The 25,915-nt window shown below is 47.2% G+C and overlaps 1 protein-coding gene across 1 annotated transcript in view; it reads left to right on the plus strand.

Annotated features, from left to right (window-relative positions):
* Positions 1–25,915, plus strand: part of dysf (dysferlin, limb girdle muscular dystrophy 2B (autosomal recessive)) — a 322,514-nt gene that overhangs the window by 191,346 nt on the left and 105,253 nt on the right. Inside the window, exons 19-27 of the mRNA XM_065026004.1 lie at positions 4,801–4,974; positions 5,138–5,225; positions 8,103–8,180; positions 21,748–21,929; positions 22,296–22,436; positions 22,888–22,917; positions 23,064–23,093; positions 23,237–23,275; positions 24,186–24,287. Of these exons, the coding sequence (XP_064882076.1) occupies positions 4,801–4,974; positions 5,138–5,225; positions 8,103–8,180; positions 21,748–21,929; positions 22,296–22,436; positions 22,888–22,917; positions 23,064–23,093; positions 23,237–23,275; positions 24,186–24,287 (864 nt within the window). The remainder of the gene's footprint in view (positions 1–4,800; positions 4,975–5,137; positions 5,226–8,102; positions 8,181–21,747; positions 21,930–22,295; positions 22,437–22,887; positions 22,918–23,063; positions 23,094–23,236; positions 23,276–24,185; positions 24,288–25,915) is intronic.

Below are 25,915 nucleotides of genomic sequence, written 5' to 3' on the forward strand. Positions count from 1 at the left end.
ACACAGAGACTGTTAGATACTGGACAGGTCTGTAGAGATTACACAGAGACTGTTAGATACTGGACAGGTAGAGATTACACAGAGACCGTCAGATACTGGACAGGTCTGTAGAGATTATACAGAGACTGTTAGATACTGGACAGGTCTGTAGAGATTACACAGAGACCGTCAGATACTGGACAGCGAGAGATTACACAGAGACTGTCAGATACTGGACAGCGAGAGATTACACAGAGACTGTCAGATACTGGACAGCGAGAGATTACACAGAGACTCTTAGATACTGGACAGGTAGAGATTACACAGAGACCGTCAGATACTGGACAGGTCTGTAGAGATTACACAGAGACTGTTAGATACTGGACAGGTCTGTAGAGATTACACAGAGACTGTTAGATACTGGACAAGTCTGTAGAGATTACACAGAGACTGTTAGATACTGGACAGGTAGAGATTACACAGAGACCGTTAGATACTGGACAGGTAGAGATTACACAGAGACCGTTAGATACTGGACAGGTCTGTAGAGATTACACAGAGACCGTCAGATACTGGACAGGTCTGTAGAGATTACACAGAGACCGTCAGATACTGGACAGGTAGAGATTACACAGAGACTGTCAGATACTGGACAGGTAGAGATTACACAGAGACTGTCAGATACTGGACAGGTAGAGATTACACAGAGACCATTAGATACTGGACAGGTAGAGATTACACAGAGACTGTCAGATACTGGACAGGTAGAGATTACAGAGAGACTGTTAGATACTGGACAGGTAGAGATTACACAGAGACTGTCAGATACTGGACAGGTCTGTAGAGATTACACAGAGACTGTCAGATACTGGACAGGTCTGTAGAGATTACACAGAGACTGTCAGATACTGGACAGGTACAGATTACACAGAGACTGTCAGATACTGGACAGGTAGAGATTACACAGAGACCGTCAGATACTGGACAGGTAGAGATTACACAGAGACCGTTAGATACTGGACAGGTAGAGATTACACAGAGACTGTTAGATACTGGACAGGTCTGTAGAGATTACACAGAGACTGTTAGATACTGGACAGGTAGAGATTACACAGAGACCGTCAGATACTGGACAGGTCTGTAGAGATTATACAGAGACTGTTAGATACTGGACAGGTCTGTAGAGATTACACAGAGACCGTCAGATACTGGACAGGTCTGTAGAGATTACACAGAGACTGTTAGATACTGGACAGGTCTGTAGAGATTACACAGAGACTGTTAGATACTGGACAGGTAGAGATTACACAGAGACTGTTAGATACTGGACAGGTCTGTAGAGATTACACAGAGACTGTTAGATACTGGACAGCGAGAGATTACACAGAGACTGTCAGATACTGGACAGCGAGAGATTACACAGAGACTGTCAGATACTGGACAGCGAGAGATTACACAGAGACTCTTAGATACTGGACAGGTAGAGATTACACAGAGACCGTCAGATACTGGACAGGTCTGTAGAGATTACACAGAGACTGGTAGATACTGGACAGGTCTGTAGAGATTACACAGAGACTGTTAGATACTGGACAGGTCTGTAGAGATTACACAGAGACTGTTAGATACTGGACAGGTAGAGATTACACAGAGACCGTTAGATACTGGACAGGTCTGTAGAGATTACACAGAGACCGTCAGATACTGGACAGGTCTGTAGAGATTACACAGAGACCAACAGATACTGGACAGGTAGAGATTACACAGAGACTGTCAGATACTGGACAGGTAGAGATTACACAGAGACTGTCAGATACTGGACAGGTAGAGATTACACAGAGACCATTAGATACTGGACAGGTAGAGATTACACAGAGACTGTCAGATACTGGACAGGTAGAGATTACACAGAGACTGTCAGATACTGGACAGGTAGAGATTACACAGAGACTGTTAGATACTGGACAGGTAGAGATTACACAGAGACTGTCAGATACTGGACAGGTAGAGATTACACAGAAACCGTCAGATACTGGACAGGTAGAGATTACACAGAGACTGTTAGATACTGGACAGGTAGAGATTACACAGAGACTGTTAGATACTGGACAGGTAGAGATTACACAGAGACCGTCAGATACTGGACAGGTCTGTAGAGATTACACAGAGACTGTCAGATACTGGACAGGTAGAGATTACACAGAGACCGTCAGATACTGGACAGGTCTGTAGAGATTACACAGAGACCGTCAGATACTGGACAGGTAGAGATTACACAGAGACTGTTAGATACTGGACAGGTAGAGATTACACAGAGACCGTCAGATACTGGACAGGTAGAGATTACACAGAGACTGTTAGATACTGGACAGGTCTGTAGAGATTACACAGAGACCGTCAGATACTGGACAGGTAGAGATTACACAGAGACCGTCAGATACTGGACAGGTAGAGATTACACAGAGACCGTCAGATACTGGACAGGTAGAGATTACACAGAGACCGTTAGATACTGGACAGGTAGAGATTACACAGAGACTGTTAGATACTGGACAGGTCTGTAGAGATTACACAGAGACTGTTAGATACTGGACAGGTAGAGATTACACATAGACCGTCAGATACTGGACAGGTAGAGATTATACAGAGACTGTTAGATACTGGACAGGTCTGTAGAGATTACACAGAGACCGTCAGATACTGGACAGGTAGAGATTACACAGAGACTGTTAGATACTGGACAGGTAGAGATTACACAGAGACTGTTAGATACTAGACAGGTAGAGATTACACAGAGACTGTCAGATACTGGACAGGTCTGTAGAGATTACACAGAGACTGTCAGATACTGGACAGGTCTGTAGAGATTACACAGAGACTGTTAGATACTGGACAGGTCTGTAGAGATTACACAGAGACTGTTAGATACTGGACAGGTCTGTAGAGATTACACAGAGACTGTTAGATACTGGACAGGTCTGTAGAGATTACACAGAGACTGTTAGATACTGGACAGGTAGAGATTACACAGAGACCGTCAGATACTGGACAGGTCTGTAGAGATTACACAGAGACCGTCAGATACTGGACAGGTCTGTAGAGATTACACAGAGACTGTTAGATACTGGACAGGTCTGTAGAGATTACACAGAGACTGTTATATACTGGACAGGTAGAGATTACACAGAGACTGTTAGATACTGGACAGGTAGAGATTACACAGAGACTGTTAGATACTGGACAGGTCTGTAGAGATTACACAGAGACCGTCAGATACTGGACAGGTCTGTAGAGATTACACAGAGACTGTTAGATACTGGACAGGTCTGTAGAGATTACACAGAGACTGTTAGATACTGGACAGGTAGAGATTACACAGAGACTGTTAGATACTGGACAGGTAGAGATTACACAGAGACTGTTAGATACTGGACAGGTCTGTAGAGATTACACAGAGACCGTCAGATACTGGACAGGTAGAGATTACACAGAGACTGTCAGATACTGGACAGGTAGAGATTACACAGAGACCGTCAGATACTGGACAGGTCTGTAGAGATTACACAGAGACTGTTAGATACTGGACAGGTAGAGATTACACAGAGACTGTTAGATACTGGACAGGTAGAGATTACACAGAGACCGTCAGATACTGGACAGGTCTGTAGAGATTACACAGAGACCGTTAGATACTGGACAGGTCTGTAGAGATTATACAGAGACTGTTAGATACTGGACAGGTAGAGATTACACAGAGACTGTTAGATACTGGACAGGTAGAGATTACACAGAGACCGTCAGATACTGGACAGGTCTGTAGAGATTACACAGAGACCGTTAGATACTGGACAGGTCTGTAGAGATTATACAGAGACTGTTAGATACTGGACAGGTAGAGATTACACAGAGACCGTTAGATACTGGACAGGTCTGTAGAGATTACACAGAGACCGTCAGATACTGGACAGGTCTGTAGAGATTACACAGAGACCGTTAGATACTGGATAGGTTGACATTACTTTTGAAATCAAATCAAACTTTGTGAGTTTAAAATTGCTATACACTTTACCCTGAAAAAAAGTCAAAGCAGACAAATTGCAGTAAGAAATGGATATCACTTTTCTGTGATTTTACACACATTCGTCCACAAGGGGGCACTCTGAGTACACAGATCAGAGTAGAGTTGGAACCCACTCTGTTAGTGATGAAACGTTCCAACCCTCAAAAATCTCCATCTCTCTTCCCTCTCTCTTCCTCCCCTTCTCTCTTCACTCTCTTCCTCCTCCTCTCCTCTCTTCCCTCCCCTCTCTCTTCTTCCCCCTCTCTTCCTCCCCTCTCTCTTCCCCTTCTCTCTTCCCTCTCTCTTCCTCCCACTCTCTCTTCCTCCCCCTCTCTCTTCCTCCCACTCTCTCTTCCTCCCCTCTCTCTTCCTCCCCTTCTCTCTTCCCGCTCTCTTCCTCCCCCTCTCTCTTACCTCTCTCTTCCTCCCCCTCTCTCTCCCCCTCTCTTCCTCCCCTTCTCTCTTTCTCCCTCCCCTCTCTCTTCCTCCCCCTCTCCCCCCCTCTCTTCCATCTCTCTTCCTCCCTCCCTCTCTCTCTTCCTTCTTTCTTCCTCCCCCTATTTCTTCTCTCTCTTCCTCCCCTCTCTCTTCCTCCCCTCTCTCTTCCCTATCTCTTCCCTCTCTCTTCCTCCCACTCTTCCTCCCCCTCTCTCTTCCCTCTCTCTCCCCTCTCTCTCCCCTCTCTCTTCCTCCCCCTCTCTCTCCCCTCTCTCTCTCTTCCCCCTCCCTCCCTCTCTCTTCCCTCTCTCTCCCCTCTATAGCAGCGACCAGATGAAGCAGAGAGAGAGGGATGGGAGTACGCATCTCTGTTTGGATGGAGGTTCCATCTTAAACCCCGGAAGACAGACTCATTCAGGAGGAGGAGATGGAGATGTCGTATGGAACCACTGGAGAAGACGGGACCTGCTGCTATCTTCGCCCTGGAGTGTTCACTGGTGAGAGAGTAGAGGGGGACGGTGGGAGGAGGAGAGAAAGAGAGACCGATATAGACCTTGGGAAAGAGGGGGGGAATAGGTTGAAGAGGGTAGGTTTAAGGATGAAGGGTAAAATATAGAGGGATGAGAGGTGTTTTCTGAATCTGTTGTTATCTTTCGCCAGGGGAGTGTGACGGAGGATAAGAGTGATGAGAAATCTGTGACGGCGACCTTTGGGGTCAACCGCCCTACCATTTCCTGCCTCTTCCACAGTAAGAAGCAAATATCTAATTCTTACACTGAGAAGAGAGATGGATTGTCAAGGAGAGGGAGAGAGATGGATTGTCAAGGAGAGGGAGCAATAGTCAAGGAGAGGGAGGGAGGGAGGGAGAGAGGAGAGAGAGAGAGGGAGGGAGGGAGGGAGGGAGGGAGGGAGGGAGGAGAGAGAGAGAGAGAGAGAGAGAGAGAGATGGGGAAGGTGGAGGAGAGGGAGGGAGAGATGGGGAAGGTGGAGAGATGGGGTAGGAGGAGAGTGAGGGAGAGATGGGGAAGGAGGAGAGGGAGGGAGGGAGAGAGGGAGGGAGAGAGAGGGAGGGAGGGAGAGAGAGAGAGGGAGGGAGAGATGGGGAGGGAGGGAGAGAGAGAGGGAGAGAGATGGGGAAGGTGGAGGAGAGGGAGGGAGAGATGGGGAAGGAGGAGAGGGAGGGAGAGATGGGGAGGGAGGGAGAGAGAGAGAGAGGAGGGAGAGAGAGATGGGGAGGGAGGGAGAGAGAGAGGGAGGGAGAGATGGGGAGGGAGAGAGAGAGAGGGAGGGAGAGATGGGGAGGGAGAGAGAGAGACAGGGAGAGAGAGAGAGAGAGAGAGAGAGAGAGAGAGAGAGAGAGAGAGAGAGAGAGAGGGAGGGAGAGAGAGAGTAATAAAACACAAGATGAAAAGCTGGCCCCTCTTATAAACTAATCTAGAAACATAAATCTGTCTTTGGCTTCATATGAATTCTGCAGTCAAGGGTTTAATATCTAAAATATTACTGATGTATAAAAACCCTACTCATCATTATTTAACATCTGCATCCAACAACTGAAAGGACATTTGTACGACTCTTAACGAAATCTGTCTCCTCATAAACCTGCCAGCTACCTGGTCTCTATCTCTTACTTTCTCTCTCTCTCTCTTTCTTTCTACCTCATCCCTCCTTTCTCTATCTCTCTCCATCTGTCATCCACCTGTGGTGTATTCTGGGAGAGTTCTGGTTCCAATCAGGCACACCTGTCTCCCCTGGTGACGTCCGTAGCAACAGGTGGCCGCCATGGAAACCTGTAATTGGTTCCAGATATACAGTAACTAGACTGTGACCCTAGAATGACTCTGAAGAGGAGTGGAGGACGAATAGAATAGAGCAGAGGAGAATAGAATGGAATAATTTAATTCAATAGAAAAGGCTTCTAAAGTATGAAGTCAGGTGTCACCCTTACCCTGCTGCCTTACCTGCTACCTTACCCTGCTACCTTACCCTGCTGCCTTACCCTGCTGCCTTACCTGCTACCTTACCCTGCTACCTTACCCTGCTGCCTTACCTGCACCTTACCCTGCTACCTTACCCTGCTACCTTACCCTGCTGCCTTACCTGCTACCTTACCCTGCTACCTTACCCTGCTGCCTTACCCTGCTGCCTTACCTGCTTCCTTACCCTGCTACCTTACCTGCTACCTTACCCTGCTACCTTACCCTGCTACCTTACCCTGCTGCCTTACCTGCTACCTTACCCTGCTACCTTACCCTGCTGCCTTACCCTGCTACCTTACCCTGCTACCTTACCTTCTACCCTACCCTACTACCTTACCTTCTACCCTACCCTGCTACCTTACCCTGCTACCTTACCTTCTACCTTACCTTCTACCTTACCTTCTACCTTACCCTGCTACCTTACCCTGCTACCTTACCCTGCTGCCTTACCCTGCTACCTTACCTTCTACCTTACCCTGGTACCTTACCCTGCTACCTTACCCTGCTACCTTACCCTGCTACCTTACCTTCTACCTTACCTTCTACCTTACCCTGCTGCCTTACCCTGCTACCTTACCCTGCTACCTTACCCTGCTGCCTTACCCTTCTACCTTACCTTCTACCTTACCTTCTACCTTACCTTCTACCTTACCCTGCTACCTTACCCTGCTACCTTACATTCTACCTTACCTTCTACCTTACCCCTGCTACCTTACCCTGCTACCTTACCTTCTACCTTACCCTGCTACCTTACCCTGCTACCTTACCCTGCTACCTTACCTTCTACCTTACCTTCTACCTTACCTTCTACCTTACCCTGCTACCTTACCCTGCTACCTTACCCTTCTGCCTTACCCTGCTACCTTACCTTCTACCTTACCTTCTACCTTACCCTGCTACCTTACCCTGCTACCTTACCTTCTACCTACCCTGCTACCTTACCTTCTACCCTACCCTACTACCTTACCTTCTACCTTACTTGTTTCCTTACCTGCTAACCCCCTTCTCAATGGTTTACTCAATGCTTTACTCTACCTCCACCCCAGTAGACATGCTGTTCCCTCTATGGTGTCCCCCTCTACCTCCACCCCAGTAGACATGCTGTTCCCTCTATGGTCACCCCCCTCTACCTCCACCCCAGTAGACATGCTGTTCCCTCTATGGTCACCCCCCTCAATGGTCTTTACCCTACTTCCACCCCAGTAGACATTCTGTTCCCTCTATGGTCACCCCCCCGCCCCCTCTACCTCCACCCCAGTAGACATGCTGTTCCCTCTATGGTCACCCCCCTCTACCTCCACCCCAGTAGACATGCTGTTCCCTCTATGGTCATCCCCCCTCTACCTCCACCCCAGTAGACATGCTGTTCCCTCTATGGTCATCCCCCCCCCCTCTACCTCCACCCCAGTAGACATGCTCATGTATTTACTAATCCCAGTAGTTATGATGTTCTGTCTATAGTGCTATTATATTATTGGTTATTGTCATTTGTTTTGTATTTCACTTAGTCCTGCATGTTGGAGCTCGATACCTATGATTTCCCACTGTACCCTGCAATCACACCTGTAACCCTGGACTTGTGACTATCTCAACCCTCTTCTTCTCTATATATGACGCTAAGGTGTGTGTGTGTGTGTGTGTTTCAGGTGGGACTCGCTACCACCTGCGCTGTTACCTGTACCAAGCCAGAGAGCTGCTAGCCATGGACAAAGACAGCTTCTCAGGTAGTCTGGTTACTAAACTAACAACTCTGATGTGGCTTCCTCTCTCCTCTCTGTAACTGAAACTTTTGTTGTGATACTCAGAACTGTGGAATGAGGCAAGTGTGTTCTTAAAGACCTACTGGTTGAACCCTAGATGACCTCATATTAAACTGGTTGAACCCTAGATGACCTCATATTAAACTGGTTGAACCCTAGAAGGCCTCATATTAAACTGGTTGAACCCTAGATGGTCTCATATTAAACTGTTTGAACCCTAGATGGCCTCATATTAAACTGGTTGAACCCTAGATGGCCTCATATTAAACTGGTTGAACCCTAGATGACCTCATATTAAACTGGTTGAACCCTAGATGGCCTCATATTAAACTGGTTGAACCCTAGATGGCCTCATATATCCGTTGCCAAAGTGAGTCCCTTCCGTGGGGAGTCAGAGACAGACATGAGTTGGTAGGGAACACATTGAGTAGAGGTCCCAGCGTAGAGGTCCCAGCGTAGAGGTCCCAGCGTAGAGGTCCCAGCGTAGAGGTCCCAGAGTAGAGGTCGCTCTGGATAAGAGCGTCTGCTAAATGACTTAAATGTAAATGTTAAATGTAGAGGTCCCAGCGGTGAGATCCCAGAGGAGAGGTCCCAGCGTAGAGGTCCCAGCGGTGAGGTCCAAGAGTAGAGGTCCCAGCGGTGAGATCCCAGAGGAGAGGTCCCAGCGGTGAGGTCCCAGCATAGAGGTCTCAGCGGTGAGGTCCAAGAGGACAGGTCCCAGAGTAGAGGTCCCAGAGGAGAGGTCCCAGCGGTGAGATCCCAGAGGAGAGATCCCAGAGGAGAGGTCCCAGAGGAGAGGTCCCAGAGGAGAGGTCCCAGAGGAGAGGTCCCAGACAGATATTAATGAAAGAGTAAAAAAATATATATAATAAAAATAAAAAAATAGCACATTAATTAAAATAGATTCACATCAGCACGGGATGGAAAACTGAGAGAAATAGGGAAGAAAGAAAGAAACATTTAGAGGTATAGTTGAGTGAGACAGAGAAGGAGAATGAAAGAAAGAGATTGAGAGGGGGAGAGAAGGAGAGAAAGAGGGAGAGATAATATTGTTTTTCTTCTTTAAGTGGAGATTATGGAAACTGTAGCTACTGTGTGTGTGTGTGTGTGTGTGTGTGTGTGTCCGTGAAACTTAACTAGGGGTGAGTGAATCCAGCGCTGTAGTGATTTATAATTCTGCTCTGAGATCCAGATTCTCTCTCTCTCACACACACACACACACACACACACACACACACACACACACACACACACACAGACACACACCAGCCTTCGTAACGGCCCGGATGAGTTGATGGATGGGGTAGATTATGTATCAAGCAGTCTTACTGTGTGTCAGGCTCTTTCAGCCCTGCAGATAGATTAAACACAATCAAAGGATTTCACTTCAAGGGCCTCCTCTCTCTCTATCCCCCTCCCTCTCTTTCTCTCTCTCTTTCTTTCTCTCTCTCCCCCTCTCTCTCTCTCTTTCTTTCTCTCTCTCTCCCCCTCTCTCTCTCTCTCCCTATCCCTCTCTCTCTTTTACTTTCCACTCTCTCTCTCCCCCTTTCATCTCTCTTTCTTTCCCTCTCTCTCTCTCCCCCTCGCCCTCCCTCCCCCTCGCTCTCTTTCCCTACTTCTCTGTCCTTCCCTCTCTCTCTCTCTCTCTCTCTCTCTTCCCCCTGTCTCTATCTCTCTCTCTCTCTCTCTCTCTCTCTCTCTCTCTCTCTGTCTCTCTCTCTCTCTTCTTCCCCTGTCTCTCTCTCTCTCTCTCTCTCTCTCACTCTCTCTCTCGCTCTCTCTTTCTCTTCTCTCTCTCTCTCTCTCTCTCTCTCTCTCTCTCTCTCTCACTCTCTCTCTCGCTCTCTCTTTCTTTCCCTCTCTCTCTCTCCCCCCTCGCCCTCCCTCCCCCTCGCTCTCTTTCCCTACTTCTCTGTCCTTCCCTCTCTCTCTCTCTCTCTCTCTCTTCCCCCTGTCTCTATCTCTCTCTCTCTCTCTCTCTGTCTCTCTCTCTCTCTCTCTCCCCCCTGTCTCTCTCTCTCTCTCTCTCTCTCTCACTCTCTCTCTCGCTCTCTCTTTCTCTCTCTCTCTCTCTCTCTCTCTCTCTCTCTCTCTCTCTCTCTCTCTCACTCTCTCTCTCGCTCTCTCTTCCTCTCTCTCTCTCTCTCTCTCTCTCTCTCTCTCTCTACCTCTCTCTCTCTCTCTCTACCTCTCTCTCTCTCTCTCTCTCTCTACCTCTCTCTCTCTCTCTCTACCTCCCCTCTTTGTCCAACTGAACCCTGTGTTTTGAGGGTGACTACCCCCTCCAGTTATTCCCCTCTCCCCTCGTTTTGGGGGCTCCTGTACCCAGTCCTTACCCCTTCCCTAATTCCCAAATCTGGGAGTGTTTATTTACCCACTGATTCCCGATGTGGCCCTGACTGACTGTGTGTGCAAGCCTGCACGTGCGCGGCTTTGTGCGTGTGTTGTTATTGCCTTTCCCCCCCTTGTGAGAAGCCAAGTAATTTCTTATATAGTCCGGGAGAGGCCCCCGAGCGAGACGATGGAGGGACATCAACGACTTCGGAATGCTGAAAAGCCTGGAGCGACAGTCTCGAAAGTTTATTATTCCAAGCCACGTAAAGACCCTCAGAGAGGAACGTTTCAGTCTGGGGAGAAAAAAAAAAAACAGAAGCAGTCCCAGCCTTGATTAACCTCAACCCTGTACAGAGTTTCAAAGCTACCGGTAATTCGTCAAAGCTTCCGGAATCTTCCGTAATTTCGATAATTTAACATGTAATCGATGGCAATCTATAAAAAACTTTGACCATTTATAATTCAATACAATTTTTGTTGTTGTTTAAATTCACATGTAGAATTAATTTGTTAAATCTGTGTCCATATTGTCTGAGTTTCTAGTTAAAAAAAAAGACTGTATGGTTCAAGAGAAAACAGACCCTTCCCCCTTTATAAAAAAGAAAATCTAATCAACTATGGCAATTTCAATTAACCATGCAACTCTTCCAACTGTTGACTTTCGTCACAACTGCCACCAAACATTTACAACAAAGACATTGACAAATAGATGTGTGTAAATAAAATATGAATAATATTTCATGCCGAAACCCTCAAATTAAACACCAATGGTATTCAAGTTGATAGTTTACTACTACTTACTTAATAGTTACCCTAGTTTACTTTAAAATCATCTTATCCTCAGAAAAGCTTCAGTTCGCCGGGTCAAGGGTCAAGGTGTCAAGCGTTCCACAGGGATGTTGGCCCATGTTGACTCCAATGCGTTCCACAGGGATGTTGGCCCATGTTGACTCCAATGCGTTCCACAGGGATGTTGGCCCATGTTGACTCCAATGCGTTCCACAGGGATGTTGGCCCATGTTGACTCCAATGCGTTCCACAGGGATGTTGGCCCATGTTGACTCCAATGCGTTCCACAGGGATGTTGGCCCATGTTGACTCCAATGCGTTCCACAGGGATGTTGGCCCATGTTGACTCCAATGCGTTCCACAGGGATGTTGGCCCATGTTGACTCCAATGCGTTCCACAGGGATGTTGGCCCATGTTGACTCCAATGCGTTCCACAGGGATGTTGGCCCATGTTGACTCCAATGCGTTCCACAGGGATGTTGGCCCATGTTGACTCCAATGCGTTCCACAGGGATGCTGGCCCATGTTGACTCCAATGCTTTCCACAGGGATGTTGGCCCATGTTGACTCCAATGCGTTCCACAGGGATGCTGGCCCATGTTGACTCCAATGCGTTCCACAGGGATGTTGGCCCATGTTGATTCCAATGCGTTCCACAGGGATGTTGGCCCATGTTGACTCCAATGCGTTCCACAGGGATGCTGGCCCATGTTGACTCCAATGCGTTCCACAGGGATGTTGGCCCATGTTGACTCCAATGCGTTCCACAGGGATGCTGGCCCATGTTGACTCCAATGCGTTCCACAGGGATGTTGGCCCATGTTGACTCCAATGCGTTCCACAGGGATGTTGGCCCATGTTGACTCCAATGCGTTCCACAGGGATAATGGCCCATGTTGACTCCAATGCGTTCCACAGGGATAATGGCCCATGTTGACTCCAATGCGTTCCACAGGGATGTTGGCCCATGTTGATTCCAATGCGTTCCACAGGGATGTTGGCCCATGTTGACTCCAATGCGTTCCACAGGGATGCTGGCCCATGTTGACTCCAATGCGTTCCACAGGGATGCTGGCCCATGTTGACTCCAATGCGTTCCACAGGGATGTTGGCCCATGTTGACTCCAATGCGTTCCACAGGGATGTTGGCCCATGTTGACTCCAATGCGTTCCACAGGGATGTTGGCCCATGTTGACTCCAATGCGTTCCACAGGGATGCTGGCCCATGTTGACTCCAATGCGTTCCACAGGGATGCTGGCCCATGTTGACTCCAATGCGTTCCACAGGGATGTTGGCCCATGTTGACTCCAATGCGTTCCACAGGGATGCTGGCCCATGTTGACTCCAATGCGTTCCACAGGGATGTTGGCCCATGTTGACTCCAATGCGTTCCACAGGGATGTTGGCCCATGTTGACTCCAATGCGTCCCACAGGGATGTTGGCCCATGTTGATTCCAATGCGTTCCACAGGGATGTTGGCCCATGTTGACTCCAATGCGTTCCACAGGGATGTTGGCCCATGTTGACTCCAATGCGTTCCACAGGGATGCTGGCCCATGTTGACTCCAATGCGTTCCACAGGGATGTTGGCCCATGTTGACTCCAATGCGTTCCACAGGGATGTTGGCCCATGTTGACTGCAATGCGTTCCACAGGGATAATGGCCCATGTTGACTCCAATGCGTTCCACAGGGATGTTGGCCCATGTTGACTCCAATGCGTTCCACAGGGATGTTGGCCCATGTTGACTCCAATGCGTTCCACAGGGATGCTGGCCCATGTTGACTCCAATGCGTTCCACAGGGATGTTGGCCCATGTTGACTCCAATGCGTTCCACAGGGATGTTGGCCCATGTTGACTCCAATGCGTTCCACAGGGATGTTGGCCCATGTTGACTCCAATGCGTTCCACAGGGATGTTGGCCCATGTTGACTCCAATGCATTCCACAGGGATGTTGGCCCATGTTGACTCCAATGCGTTCCACAGGGATGTTGGCCCATGTTGACTCCAATGCGTTCCACAGGGATGTTGGCCCATGTTGACTCCAATGCGTTCCACAGGGATAATGGCCCATGTTGACTCCAATGCGTTCCACAGGGATAATGGCCCATGTTGACTCCAATGCGTTCCACAGGGATAATGGCCCATGTTGACTCCAATGCGTTCCACAGGGATGTTGGCCCATGTTGACTCCAATGCGTTCCACAGGGATGTTGGCCCATGTTGACTCCAATGCGTTCCACAGGGATGTTGGCCCATGTTGACTCCAATGCGTTCCACAGGGATGTTGGCCCATGTTGACTCCAATGCGTTCCACAGGGATAATGGCCCATGTTGACTCCAATGCGTTCCACAGGGATGTTGGCCCATGTTGACTCCAATGCGTTCCACAGGGATAATGGCCCATGTTGATTCCAATGCGTTCCACAGGGATGTTGGCCCATGTTGACTCCAATGCGTTCCACAGGGATAATGGCCCATGTTGACTCCAATGCGTTCCACAGGGATGCTGGCCCATGTTGACTCCAATGCGTTCCACAGGGATAATGGCCCATGTTGACTCCAATGCGTTCCACAGGGATGTTGGCCCATGTTGACTCCAATGCGTTCCACAGGGATGTTGGCCCATGTTGACTCCAATGCGTTCCACAGGGATGCTGGCCCATGTTGACTCCAATGCGTTCCACAGGGATGTTGGCCCATGTTGACTCCAATGCGTTCCACAGGGATAATGGCCCATGTTGATTCCAATGCGTTCCACAGGGATAATGGCCCATGTTGATTCCAATGCGTTCCACAGGGATGTTGGCCCATGTTGACTCCAATGCGTTCCACAGGGATAATGGCCCATGTTGATTCCAATGCGTTCCACAGGGATAATGGCCCATGTTGATTCCAATGCGTTCCACAGGGATGCTGGCCCATGTTGACTCCAATGCGTTCCACAGGGATGTTGGCCCATGTTGACTCCAATGCGTTCCACAGGGATGTTTGCCCATGTTGACTCCAATGCGTTCCACAGGGATGCTGGCCCATGTTGACTCCAATGCGTTCCACAGGGATGTTGGCCCATGTTGACTCCAATGCGTTCCACAGGGATAATGGCCCATGTTGATTCCAATGCGTTCCACAGGGATAATGGCCCATGTTGATTCCAATGCGTTCCACAGGGATGTTGGCCCATGTTGACTCCATTGCGTTCCACAGGGATAATGGCCCATGTTGATTCCAATGCGTTCCACAGGGATAATGGCCCATGTTGATTCCAATGCGTTCCACAGGGATAATGGCCCATGTTGATTCCAATGCGTTCCACAGGGATAATGGCCCATGTTGATTCCAATGCGTTCCACAGGGATGCTGGCCCATGTTGATTCCAATGCTTCCCACAGGGATGCTGGCCCAAGTTGACTCCAATGCGTTCCACAGGGATGTTGGCCCATGTTGACTCCAATGCTTCCCACATGGATGCTGGCCCATGTTGACTCCAATGCTTCCCACAGGGATGCTGGCCCATGTTGACTCCAATGCTTCCCACAGGGATGCTGGCCCATGTTGACTCCAATGCTTCCCACAGGGATGCTGGCCCATGTTGATTCCAATGCGTTCCACAGGGATGTTGGCCCATGTTGACTCCAATGCGTTCCACAGGGATGTTGGCCCATGTTGACTCCAATGCTTCCCACAGGGATGCTGGCCCATGTTGACTCCAATGCTTCCCACAGGGATGCTGGCCCATGTTGATTCCAATGCGTTCCACAGGGATGCTGGCCCATGTTGATTCCAATGCTTCCCACAGGGATGTTGGCCCATGTTGATTCCAATGCTTCCCACAGGGATGTTGGCCCATTTTGACTCCAATGCGTTCCACAGCTATGCTGGCCCATGTTGACTCCAATGCGTTCCACAGGGATGCTGGCCCATGTTGACTCCAATGCGTTCCACAGGGATGCTGGCCCATGTTGACTCCAATGCTTCCCACAGGGATGTTGGCCCATGTTGATTCCAATGCTTCCCACAGGGATGCTGGCCCATGTTGATTCCAATGCTTCCCACAGGTTGTGTCAAGTTGGCTGGATGTCCTTTGGGTGGTGGACCGTTCATGATACCTACGGGAAACTGTTGAGTGTGAAAAACCCAGCAGCGTTGCAGTTCTTGACAAACCGGTACGCCTGACACCTATTACCATACCTTGTTCAAAGGAACTTAAATATTTTGTCTTGCACTGATCTAAAGTAGTGCACTATATAGGGAATAGGGTGCCGGTCCTGATCTAAAGTAGTGCACTATATAGGGAATAGGGTGCCAGTCCTGATCTAAAGTAGTGCACTATATAGGGAATAGGGTGCCGGTCCTGATCTAAAGTAGTGCACTATATAGGGAATAGGGTGCCAGTCCTGATCTAAAGTAGTGCACTATATAGGGAATAGGGTGCCGGTCCTGATCTAAAGTAGTGCACTATATAGGGAATAGGGTGCCGGTCCTGATCTAAAGTAGTGCACTATATAGGGAATAGGGTGCCAGTCGTGATCTAAAGTAGTGCACTATATAGGGAATAGGGTGCCAGTTCTGGTCTAAAGTAGTGCACTATATAGGGAATAGGGGTCCTAATGTGCATTTTAACATGTGACAGGGCCAGACTGCTGTGTTAATATGACGTACCCAAAAGGGCCACTAGATATCTTGTGATAGATTACATAATATTCTGGTAGTTTAAATGGTAAACTGAAAGTTTAAGAAGTCATATACAGTGCATTCGGTAAGCACCAATTTACTTTTTCCACATATTGTTACATGAATTGTTACATTACAGCCTTATTCTAAAATGTATTACATGTTTTTTCCCCCCTCATCAATCTACACACACTACCCCATAATGACATCACACAACCCCATAATGACATCACAATACCCCATATTGACATCACACTACCCCATAATGACATCACACTACCCCATAATGACATCACACTACCCCATAATGGCATCACACAACCCCATAATGACATCACACTACCACATAATGACATCACAATACCCCATAATGACATCACACTACCCCATAATGACATCACAATACCCCATAATGACATCACAATACCCCATAATGACATCACAATACCCCATAATGACATCACAATACCCCATAATGACAAAGCAAAAACAGTATTTTTGTGTTTTGAGTCGTTGTCCTGTTGGAAGGTGAACCTTCGCCCCAATGTGAGGTCCTGAGCGCTCTGGAACAGGTTTTCATCAAGGATCTCTCTGTACTTGGCTCCGTTCATCTTTGCCTCGATCGTGACTAGTCTCCCAGTCCCTGCTGCTGAAAAACATTCCCTCAGCATGATGCTGCCACCACCATGCTTCACCGTAGGGACGGTGCCAGGTTTCCTCCACACGTGACGCTTGTCAGGGTTTTAAAGGGAGGATTTAAAACCCTGTATCCTCCCTTTAAAACCCGGTATCCTCCCTTTAAAACCCTGTACTGTATCCTCCCTTTAAAACCCTGTATCCTCCCTTTAAAACCCTGTATCCTCCCTTTAAAACCCTGGACTGTATCCTCCCTTTAAAACCCTGTACTGTATCCTCCCTTTAAAACCCTGTATCCTCCCTTTAAAACCCTGTATCCTCCCTTTAAAACCCTGTACTGTATCCTCCCTTTAAAACCCTGTATCCTCCCTTTAAAACCCTGTATCCTCCCTTTAAAACCCTGTATCCTCCCTTTAAAGCCCTGTATCCTCCCTTTAAAACCATGTACTGTATCCTCCCTTTAAAACCCTGTATCCTCCCTTTAAAACCCTGTATCCTCCCTTTAAAACCCTTTATCCTCCCTTTAAACCCCTGTATCCTCCCTTTAAAACCCTGTATCCTCCCTTTAAAGCCCTGTATCCTCCCTTTAAAACCCTGTACTGTATCCTCCCTTTAAAACCCTGTATCCTCCCTTTAAAACCCAGTATCCTCCCTTTAAAACCCTGTATCCTCCCTTTAAAACCCTGTATCCTCCCTTTAAAACCCTGTATCCTCCCTTTAAAACCCTGTACTGTATCCTCCCTTTAAAGCCCTGTATCCTCCCTTTAAAACCCTGTATCCTCCCTTTAAAACCCTGTATCCTCCCTTTAAAACCCTGTACTGTATCCTCCCTTTAAAGCCCTTTATCCTCCCTTTAAACCCCTGTATCCTCCCTTTAAAACCCTGTATCCTCCCTTTAAAACCCTGTATCCTCCCTTTAAAACCCTGTATCCTCCCTTTAAAGCCCTGTATCCTCCCTTTAAAACCCTTTATCCTCCCTTTAAAACCCTGTATCCTCCCTTTAAAACCCTGTATCCTCCCTTTAATCCCTGTATCCTCCCTTTAAAACCATGTATCCTCCCTTTAAAACCCTGTACAGTATCCTCCCTTTAAAACCCTGTACTCTATCCTCCCTTTAAAACCCAGTATCCTCCATTTAAAACCCTGTATCCTCCCTTTAAAACCCTGTATCCTCCCTTTAAAACCCTGTACTGTATCCTCCCTTTAAAACCCTGTATCCTCCCTTTAAAACCCTGTACTGTATCCTCCCTTTAAAACCCTGCATCCTCCCTTTAAAACCCTGCATCCTCCCTTTAAAACCCTGTATTCTCCCTTTAAAACCCCTTATCCTCCCTTTAAAACCCTGTATCCTCCCTTTAAAACCCTGTACAGTATCCTCCCTTTAAAACCCTGTACTGTATCCTCCCTTTAAAACCCTGTATCCTCCCTTTAAAACCCTGTATCCTCCCTTTAAAACCCTGTACAGTATCCTCCATTTAAAATCCTGTATCCTTCCTTTAAAACCCTGTATCCTCCCTTTAAACCCCTGTACTGTATCCTCCCTTTAAAACCCTGTATCCTCCCTTTAAAACCCTTTATCCTCCCTTTAAAACCCTGTATCCTCCCTTTAAAACCCTGTACTGTATCCTCCCTTTAAAACCCTGTATCCTCCCTTTAAAACCCTGTACTGTATCCTCCCTTTAAAATCCTGTATCCTCCCTTTAAAACCCTTTATCCTCCCTTTAAAACCCTGTATCCTCCCTTTAAAACCCTGTATCCTCCCTTTAAAACCCTGTACTGTATCCTCCCTTTAAAACCCTGTATCCTCCCTTTAAAACCCTGTATCCTCCCTTTAAAACCCTGTACTGTATCCTCCCTTTAAAACCCTGTATCCTCCCTTTAAAACCCTGTATCCTCCCTTTAAAACCCTGCATCCTCCCTTTAAAACCCTTTATCCTCCCTTTAAAACCCTGTATCCTCCCTTTAAAACCCTGTATCCTCCCTTTAAAACCCTGTACTGTATCCTCCCTTTAAAACCCTTTATCCTCCCTTTTAAACCCTGTATCCTCCCTTTAAAACCCTTTATCCTCCCTTTAAAAGCCTGCATCCTCCCTTTAAAACCCTGTACTGTATCCTCCCTTTAAAACCCTGTATCCTCCCTTTAAAACCCTGTACTGTATCCTCCCTTTAAAATCCTGTATCCTCCCTTTAAAACCCTTTATCCTCCCTTTAAAACGCTGTATCCTCCCTTTAAACCCTGTATCCTCCCTTTAAAACCCTGTACTGCATCCTCCCTTTAAAACCCTGTATCCTCCCTTTAAAACCCTGTATCCTCCCTTTAAAACCCTGTACTGTATCCTCCCTTTAAAACCCTGTATCCTCCCTTTAAAACCCTGTATCCTCCCTTTAAAACCCTGCATCCTCCCTTTAAAACCCTTTATCCTCCCTTTAAAACCCTGTATCCTCCCTTTAAAACCCTGTATCCTCCCTTTAAAACCCTGTACTGTATCCTCCCTTTAAAACCCTTTATCCTCCCTTTTAAACCCTGTATCCTCCCTTTAAAACCCTTTATCCTCCCTTTAAAAGCCTGCATCCTCCCTTTAAAACCCCGTATCCTCCCTTTAAAACCCTGTATCCTCCCTTTAAAACCCTGTACAGTATCCTCCCTTTAAAACCCTGTACAGTATCCTCACTTTAAAACCCAGTATCCTCCCTTTAAAACCCTGTATCCTCCCTTTAAAACCCTGTATCCTCCCTTTAATCCCTGTATCCTCCCTTTAATCCCTGTATCCTCCCTTTAATCCCTGTATCCTCCCACACACAGACAGCAGAAGGAAGGTTGATTTGTGTTTGCCATGAGGTTAGATGTTGTGTGTTTACCATGAGGTTAGATGGTGTGTGTTTACCATGAGGTTAGATGGTGTGTGTTTACCATGAGGTTAGATGGTGTGTGTTTGCCATGAGGTTGGATGGTGTGTGTTTACCATGAGGTTAGATGGTGTGTGTTTGCCATGAGGTTGGATGGTGTGTGTTTACCATGAGGTTAGATGGTGTGTGTTTGTGTTTGCCATGAGGTTGGATGGTGTGTGTTTACCATGAGGTTAGATGGTGTGTGTTTGCCATGAGGTTGGATGGTGTGTGTTTACCATGAGGTTAGATGGTGTGTGTTTGTGTTTGCCATGAGGTTAGATGGTGTGTGTTTACCCTTGAGGTTAGATGGTATGTGTTTGCCATGAGGTTAGATGGTGTGTGTTTGCCATGAGGTTAGATGGTATGTGTTTACCATGAGGTTAGATGGTGTGTGTTTACCATGAGGTTAGTTGGTATGTGTTTGCCATGAGGTTAGATGGTGTGTGTTTGCCATGAGGTTAGATGGTGTGTGTTTGCCATGAGGTTGGATGGTGTGTGTTTACCATGAGGTTAGATGGTGTGTGTTTACTATGAGGTTAGATGGTGTGTGTTTGTGTGTGTGTTTGCCATGAGGTTAAATGGTTGGTGTGTCTTTGTGTCTAGGTTTTCTACAGGCCATCAGTTCAGAGAGACAATGTTTCCTAAAACATCTAGGTTTTCTACAGAGCCGTACATCTCTCTTTACAACCCATCCTCCCCCTCTCCTCCAGAGCCCGACATTCATTGAAACAAGTAGAACCTAAAACCTAAAATAGTTACTCTGCTGTCTCCAGGAGAAGAGGCAGGAGGAGAACCCTTTGAAGAACCCTTTTGGGTTCCATGCAGAACCCTTTTGGGTTCCATGCAGAACCCTTTCCACAGAGGGTTCTACATGGAACCCAAAATGGTTCTACCTGGAACCAAAAATAGTTATATGTGGAACCAAACAGGGTTTTCCTACGGGGACAGCCAAAGAACCCTTAATTCTAAGAGTCTATACCATAATGTCCTTCCTCCACCAGTCCCTGATTCCAACCTGGTTTAAACCCCTCCCTCTTTCTCTCCCTCTCCCTCTCTCTCTCTCTCTCTCCCTCTCCCTCCCTCTTTCTCTCCCTCTCTCCCCCTCCCTCTCTCCCTCTGTCTCTCTCCCTCTCCCTCCCTCTTTCTTTCTCTCTCCCCCTCCCTCTCTCTCCCTCTCTCCCCTCCCTCTCTCCCCCTCTCTCTCTCTCACCCTCTCTCTCTCTCCCTCTCTCCCTCCCACTCTCTCTCTCCCCCTCTCTCCCTCCCCCTCTCTCTCCCTCCCTCTCTCCCTCCCCCTCTCTCTCCCTCCCTCTCTCTCTCCCCCTCCCTCCCCCTCTCTCTCCCTCCCCCTCTCTCTCCCCTGTCTCTCCCGCTCTCTCTCCATCTCTCTCCCCATCTCTCCCCCTCTCCCCCTGTCCCGCTCTCTCCCCCGCTCTCTCCTGCTCTCTCTCCCTCTTTCTCTCCCCCTCTCCCCGCTCTCTCCTCTCCCTCTCTCTCCCTCCTACTCTCTCTCCCTCCCTCTCTCTCTCTCCCTGCTCTCCCTCTCTACCTCCCCCTCTCCCTGCTCTCCCTCTCTACCTCCCTACTCTCCCTGCTCTCCCTCTCTACCTCCCTACTCTCTCCCTCTCTACCTCCCTACTCTCCCTGCTCTCCCTCTCTACCTCCCCCTCTCCCTGCTCTCCCTCTCTACCTCCCTACTCTCTCTCTCTCTCTCTCTCTCTCCCTGCTCTCCCTCTCTACCTCCCCCTCTCCCTGCTCTCCCTCTCTACCTCCCTACTCTCCCTGCTCTCCCTCTCTACCTCCCTACTCTCTCCTCTCTACCTCCCTACTCTCCCTGCTCTCCCTCTCTACCTCCCCCTCTCCCTGCTCTCCCTCTCTACCTCCCTACTCTCTCTCTCTCTCTCCCTGCTCTCCTCTCTACCTCCCCCTCTCCCTGCTCTCCCTCCATCCTCCCTACTCTCCCTGCTCTCCCTCTCTACCTCCCTACTCTCTCCCTCTCTACCTCCCCCTCTCCCTGCTCTCCCTCTCTACCTCCCTACTCTCTCTCTCTCTCTCCCTGCTCTCCCTCTCTACCTCCCCCTCTCCCTGCTCTCCCTCTCTACCTCCCCCTCTCCCTGCTCTCCCTCTCTACCTCCCTACTCTCTCTCTCTCTCTACCTCCCTCCCCTCTCTCTCTCCCCTCTCTCTCTCCCCCTCTCCTCCAGATTCCTATGCCATAGTTTCGTTCCTCCATCAGAGCCAGAAGACTGTGACTGTGCGTAACACGTTGAACCCCACCTGGGACCAGACACTCATCTTCTACGAGGTGGAGGTGTTTGGAGATGCTGATGTGACAGAGAGAAGCCCTCCTAACGTCGTGGTGGAGCTGTACGATCAGGATACATATGTGAGTCCGTCAATATTCATGAATTGACCAATATTTAATTCAAGCGAGCAAGTAAGCAGGCAGACAAGCAAACAGGCAGGTAAGCAGGCAGACAAGCAACCAGGCAGGCAAGCAGGCAGGCAAGCTAACAGGCTAGCAACCAGACAGGTAAGTAGATAATCAATCTGATAACTGATTTCATCATGCCTGGGTCTTCCTGTGGGCGACTGTCTTGTCATTCCCCTCCGATCCCATAGGGGGCAGAAGAGTTCATGGGTCTTCCTGTGTGCAACTGTCTTGTCATTCCCCTCCGATCCCATAGGGGGCAGATGAGTTCATGGGTCTTCCTGTGTGCAACTGTCTTGTCATTCCCCTCCTATCCCATAGGGGGCAGATGAGTTCATGGGTCGCTGTGTGTGTCAGCCCTCCACGACCCCCTCCCCTCGTCTGGCCTGGTATCCAATCAGGATGGGCGACAGGAGCGCAGGAGAACTACTGGCTGCCTTCGAACTCATACGACGAGAGAAGGTGTGTCTGTGTGTCTCTGTGTGTCTCTGTGTGTGTCTGTGTCTCTGTGTGTGTCTGTGTCTCTGTGTGTGTCTGTGTGTCTCTGTGTGTGTCTGTGTGTGTCTCTGTGTGTGTCTGTATCTGTCTGTTTGTATCTGTGTGTTTTCTCTGTCTGTATCTGTGTGTGTCTGTATCTGTGTGTGTGTGTCTGTGTCTATCTGTTTGTGTCTATATCAGTCTGTGTTTTTTGTGTGTATCTGTGTGTATGTCTGTATCTGTCTGTGTTGTGTGTGTGTGTGTGTGTGTGTGTGTGTGTGTGTGTGTGTGTGTGTGTGTGTGTGTGTGTAGTCCCGTATTCTGTTTTTTGATGATCAGAGCTGGACGAGGGGATATTATGGCCACATTTCTGTTCTTTCTCTATTTGTTTCTCTCTCTCTCCTGCCTCTGTCATCTTTCTCTCTTGTTCCCACAGCCCGCTGTTCATCACATCCCCGGACAGGAGGTTAGTCTGATCACACACACGCACCCCCCCCACACGCACACACACACACACACACACACAGACACACACACACACACACACACACACACACACACACACACACACACACATATATAAATACATGTATCTCTCTTGCTCTGCAACAGGGAGACATCCCCCCTCACATTATGGATGAGGTAAGAATGACATTTTCTGACATAATAGTTTAAAATCCTATTGTTATGATTTATGAAAGCATTCAGCATTACAATAACAAGTGCTATGCATCTGTCCAATAATTCATCTTCCTCCCTCTCTCCTTTATCTTCCTCCCTCTCAGGTCTTTCTCTCAGGATTCCTGTCAGAAAACCAGCAATGGGTACACACACACACACACACACACACACACACACACACACACACACACACACACACACACACACACACACACAGACACGGACACACACACACACACAGACACGGACACACACACACACACACACACACAGACACGGACACACACACACACACACACGGACACACACACACACGGACACACACACACACACACACACACAGACACACAGGAAATAGAGTAGCAACACTAACAGAGTTGACTTGTTGCAGTTTGATGCATCTTCCTCAACAACCCTGTCACAATGTGTAGGTCAATGTCTCATCATCACAGTGTTCATCCACTTCATCCTAATCCTTTCTTCTCAAACTCCACTCCGTGTTTTCTCACTGAACAATCTTGTGTTGATTCATCCTAATCCTTTCTTCTCAAACTCCACTCCGTGTTTTCTCACTGAACCATCTTGTGTTGATTCATCCTAATCCTTTCTTCTCAAACTCCACTCCGTGTTTTCTCACTGAACCATCAGTTGATTGCATGGGCAATTTTGAAATGTCTTCCCATTAGTCTTTGACTGAAATACACCACTGCTGAATGTTTGTCTAATCATGTGCTGATGTTTATTGTCACATTATCATCACGTTATTGTCATGTTATTGTCATGTTGTTGTCACGTTGTTGTCATGTTATTGTCATGTTGTTGTCATGTTATTGTCATGTTATTGTCATGTTGTTGTCATGTTATTGTCATGTTATTGTCATGTTATCGTCACTTCATTTGTCCACTAATATTCCTTTAATATCAGCATGTTTAAAATACACACTTAAGTCTCAATGTTTCCCCTTCTGATATTATCTCACATATATTACATTTTGTCCCCTGTGGATGACCTCACGCCTCTGACCCATCCCTGTCCTGTGTTCTGATTGGCAGCCCAAGGATTCCGACCTGCCGAACCCGCCCCCCCAGAGAGAACCCAACGTCTACATGGTTCCTCAGGGGATCAAACCTGTTCTACAACGTACTGCTGTAGAGGTGCTATTCTACGACAACTGTACTATGCTACTATACTACCACTAATACTACTACTGTACTATACTACCACTAATACTACTACTGTACTATACTACTACTGTACCATACTACCACTAATACTACTGTACCACACTACTAATGTACCATACTACCACTAAAACTACTACTGTACTATACTACCACTAATACTACTACTGTACCATACTGCTACTGTACTATATGTCCGCTAATGCTACTACTGTACTATACTCCCACTAATACTACTATTGTACCATACTACCGCTAATGCTACTACTGTACTATACTACCACTAGTACTACTACTGTACTATACTACTACTGTACCATACTACCGCTAATGCTACTACTGTACTATACTACCACTAATACTACTACTGTACTATACTACTACTGTACCGTACTACCACTAATACTACTGTACCACACTACTAATGTACCATACTACCACTAAAACTACTACTGTACTATACGTCCGCTAATGCTACTACTGTACTATACTCCCACTAATACTACTACTGTACTGTACTACTACTGTACCATACCACTGCTAATTCTACTACTGTACTATACTGCTATGCTAACATTAATACTACTACTGTGCTATACTACTACTCTACTATACTGCTATACTACCACTAATACTACTTCTGTGCTATACTGCTACTCTACTATACTGCTACTAATATGGCTACTGTACTATACTACCACTAATACTTCTACTGTACTATACTGCTACTGTACTATACTGCTACTGTACTATACTGCTGGTACCACTATTGTATTATACAACTACTACTGTACTATACTACAATTGTATTTTACTATTATACTACTATACTAATAATAATACTACTACTGCACTATGCTTCTACTGCTGTCATATACTGCTATACTATTACTGCTGCTGCTACTGTAGTATGCCTACTACTAATACTACTACTGTACTATACTACTATACTACTACTAGTATTACTACTGTACTATACTACTACTACTAATATATTACCACTAATACTACTGCTGTGCTATACTAATACTAATACTACTGCTTCCATATACTACTATATTACTACTAGTACTACTACTGTCACTGTACTATACTACTACTGCTCTCATATAGTACTATACTGTTACTAATGCTAATACTGTACTACGCTACTGCTAATACTACTACTGTACTATATACTACTACCACTGTCATATACTACCATTATACCACTACTAGTAACATACTAATATACTATACTACTATGGCGCTATACTACTATAATACTACTAGCACTACTACTGCTGTCTAATATTACTATGCTGTCACTAATACTACTACTGTACTATACTCTACTACCACTATACCACTACTAGTAACCATGCTAATGTACTGTACTACTATTCGTACTACTACTGTGCTCTACTGTACTATGCTACTGTACTACTAATACTTCCACTATGCCATACTATAATACTACTGTATTATACTGTTATACTACTACTGTACTATACTGCTAATACCACTATACTACTGCTAATACTCCTATACTGCAACTGGTACCACTATACTACTGCTAATACCACTATACTACTGGTACTACTATACCACCGATAATACTG

Source organism: Oncorhynchus nerka, linkage group LG12, assembly GCF_034236695.1.
Source record: "Oncorhynchus nerka isolate Pitt River linkage group LG12, Oner_Uvic_2.0, whole genome shotgun sequence".
Classification (NCBI taxonomy): Eukaryota; Metazoa; Chordata; class Actinopteri; order Salmoniformes; family Salmonidae; genus Oncorhynchus; species Oncorhynchus nerka.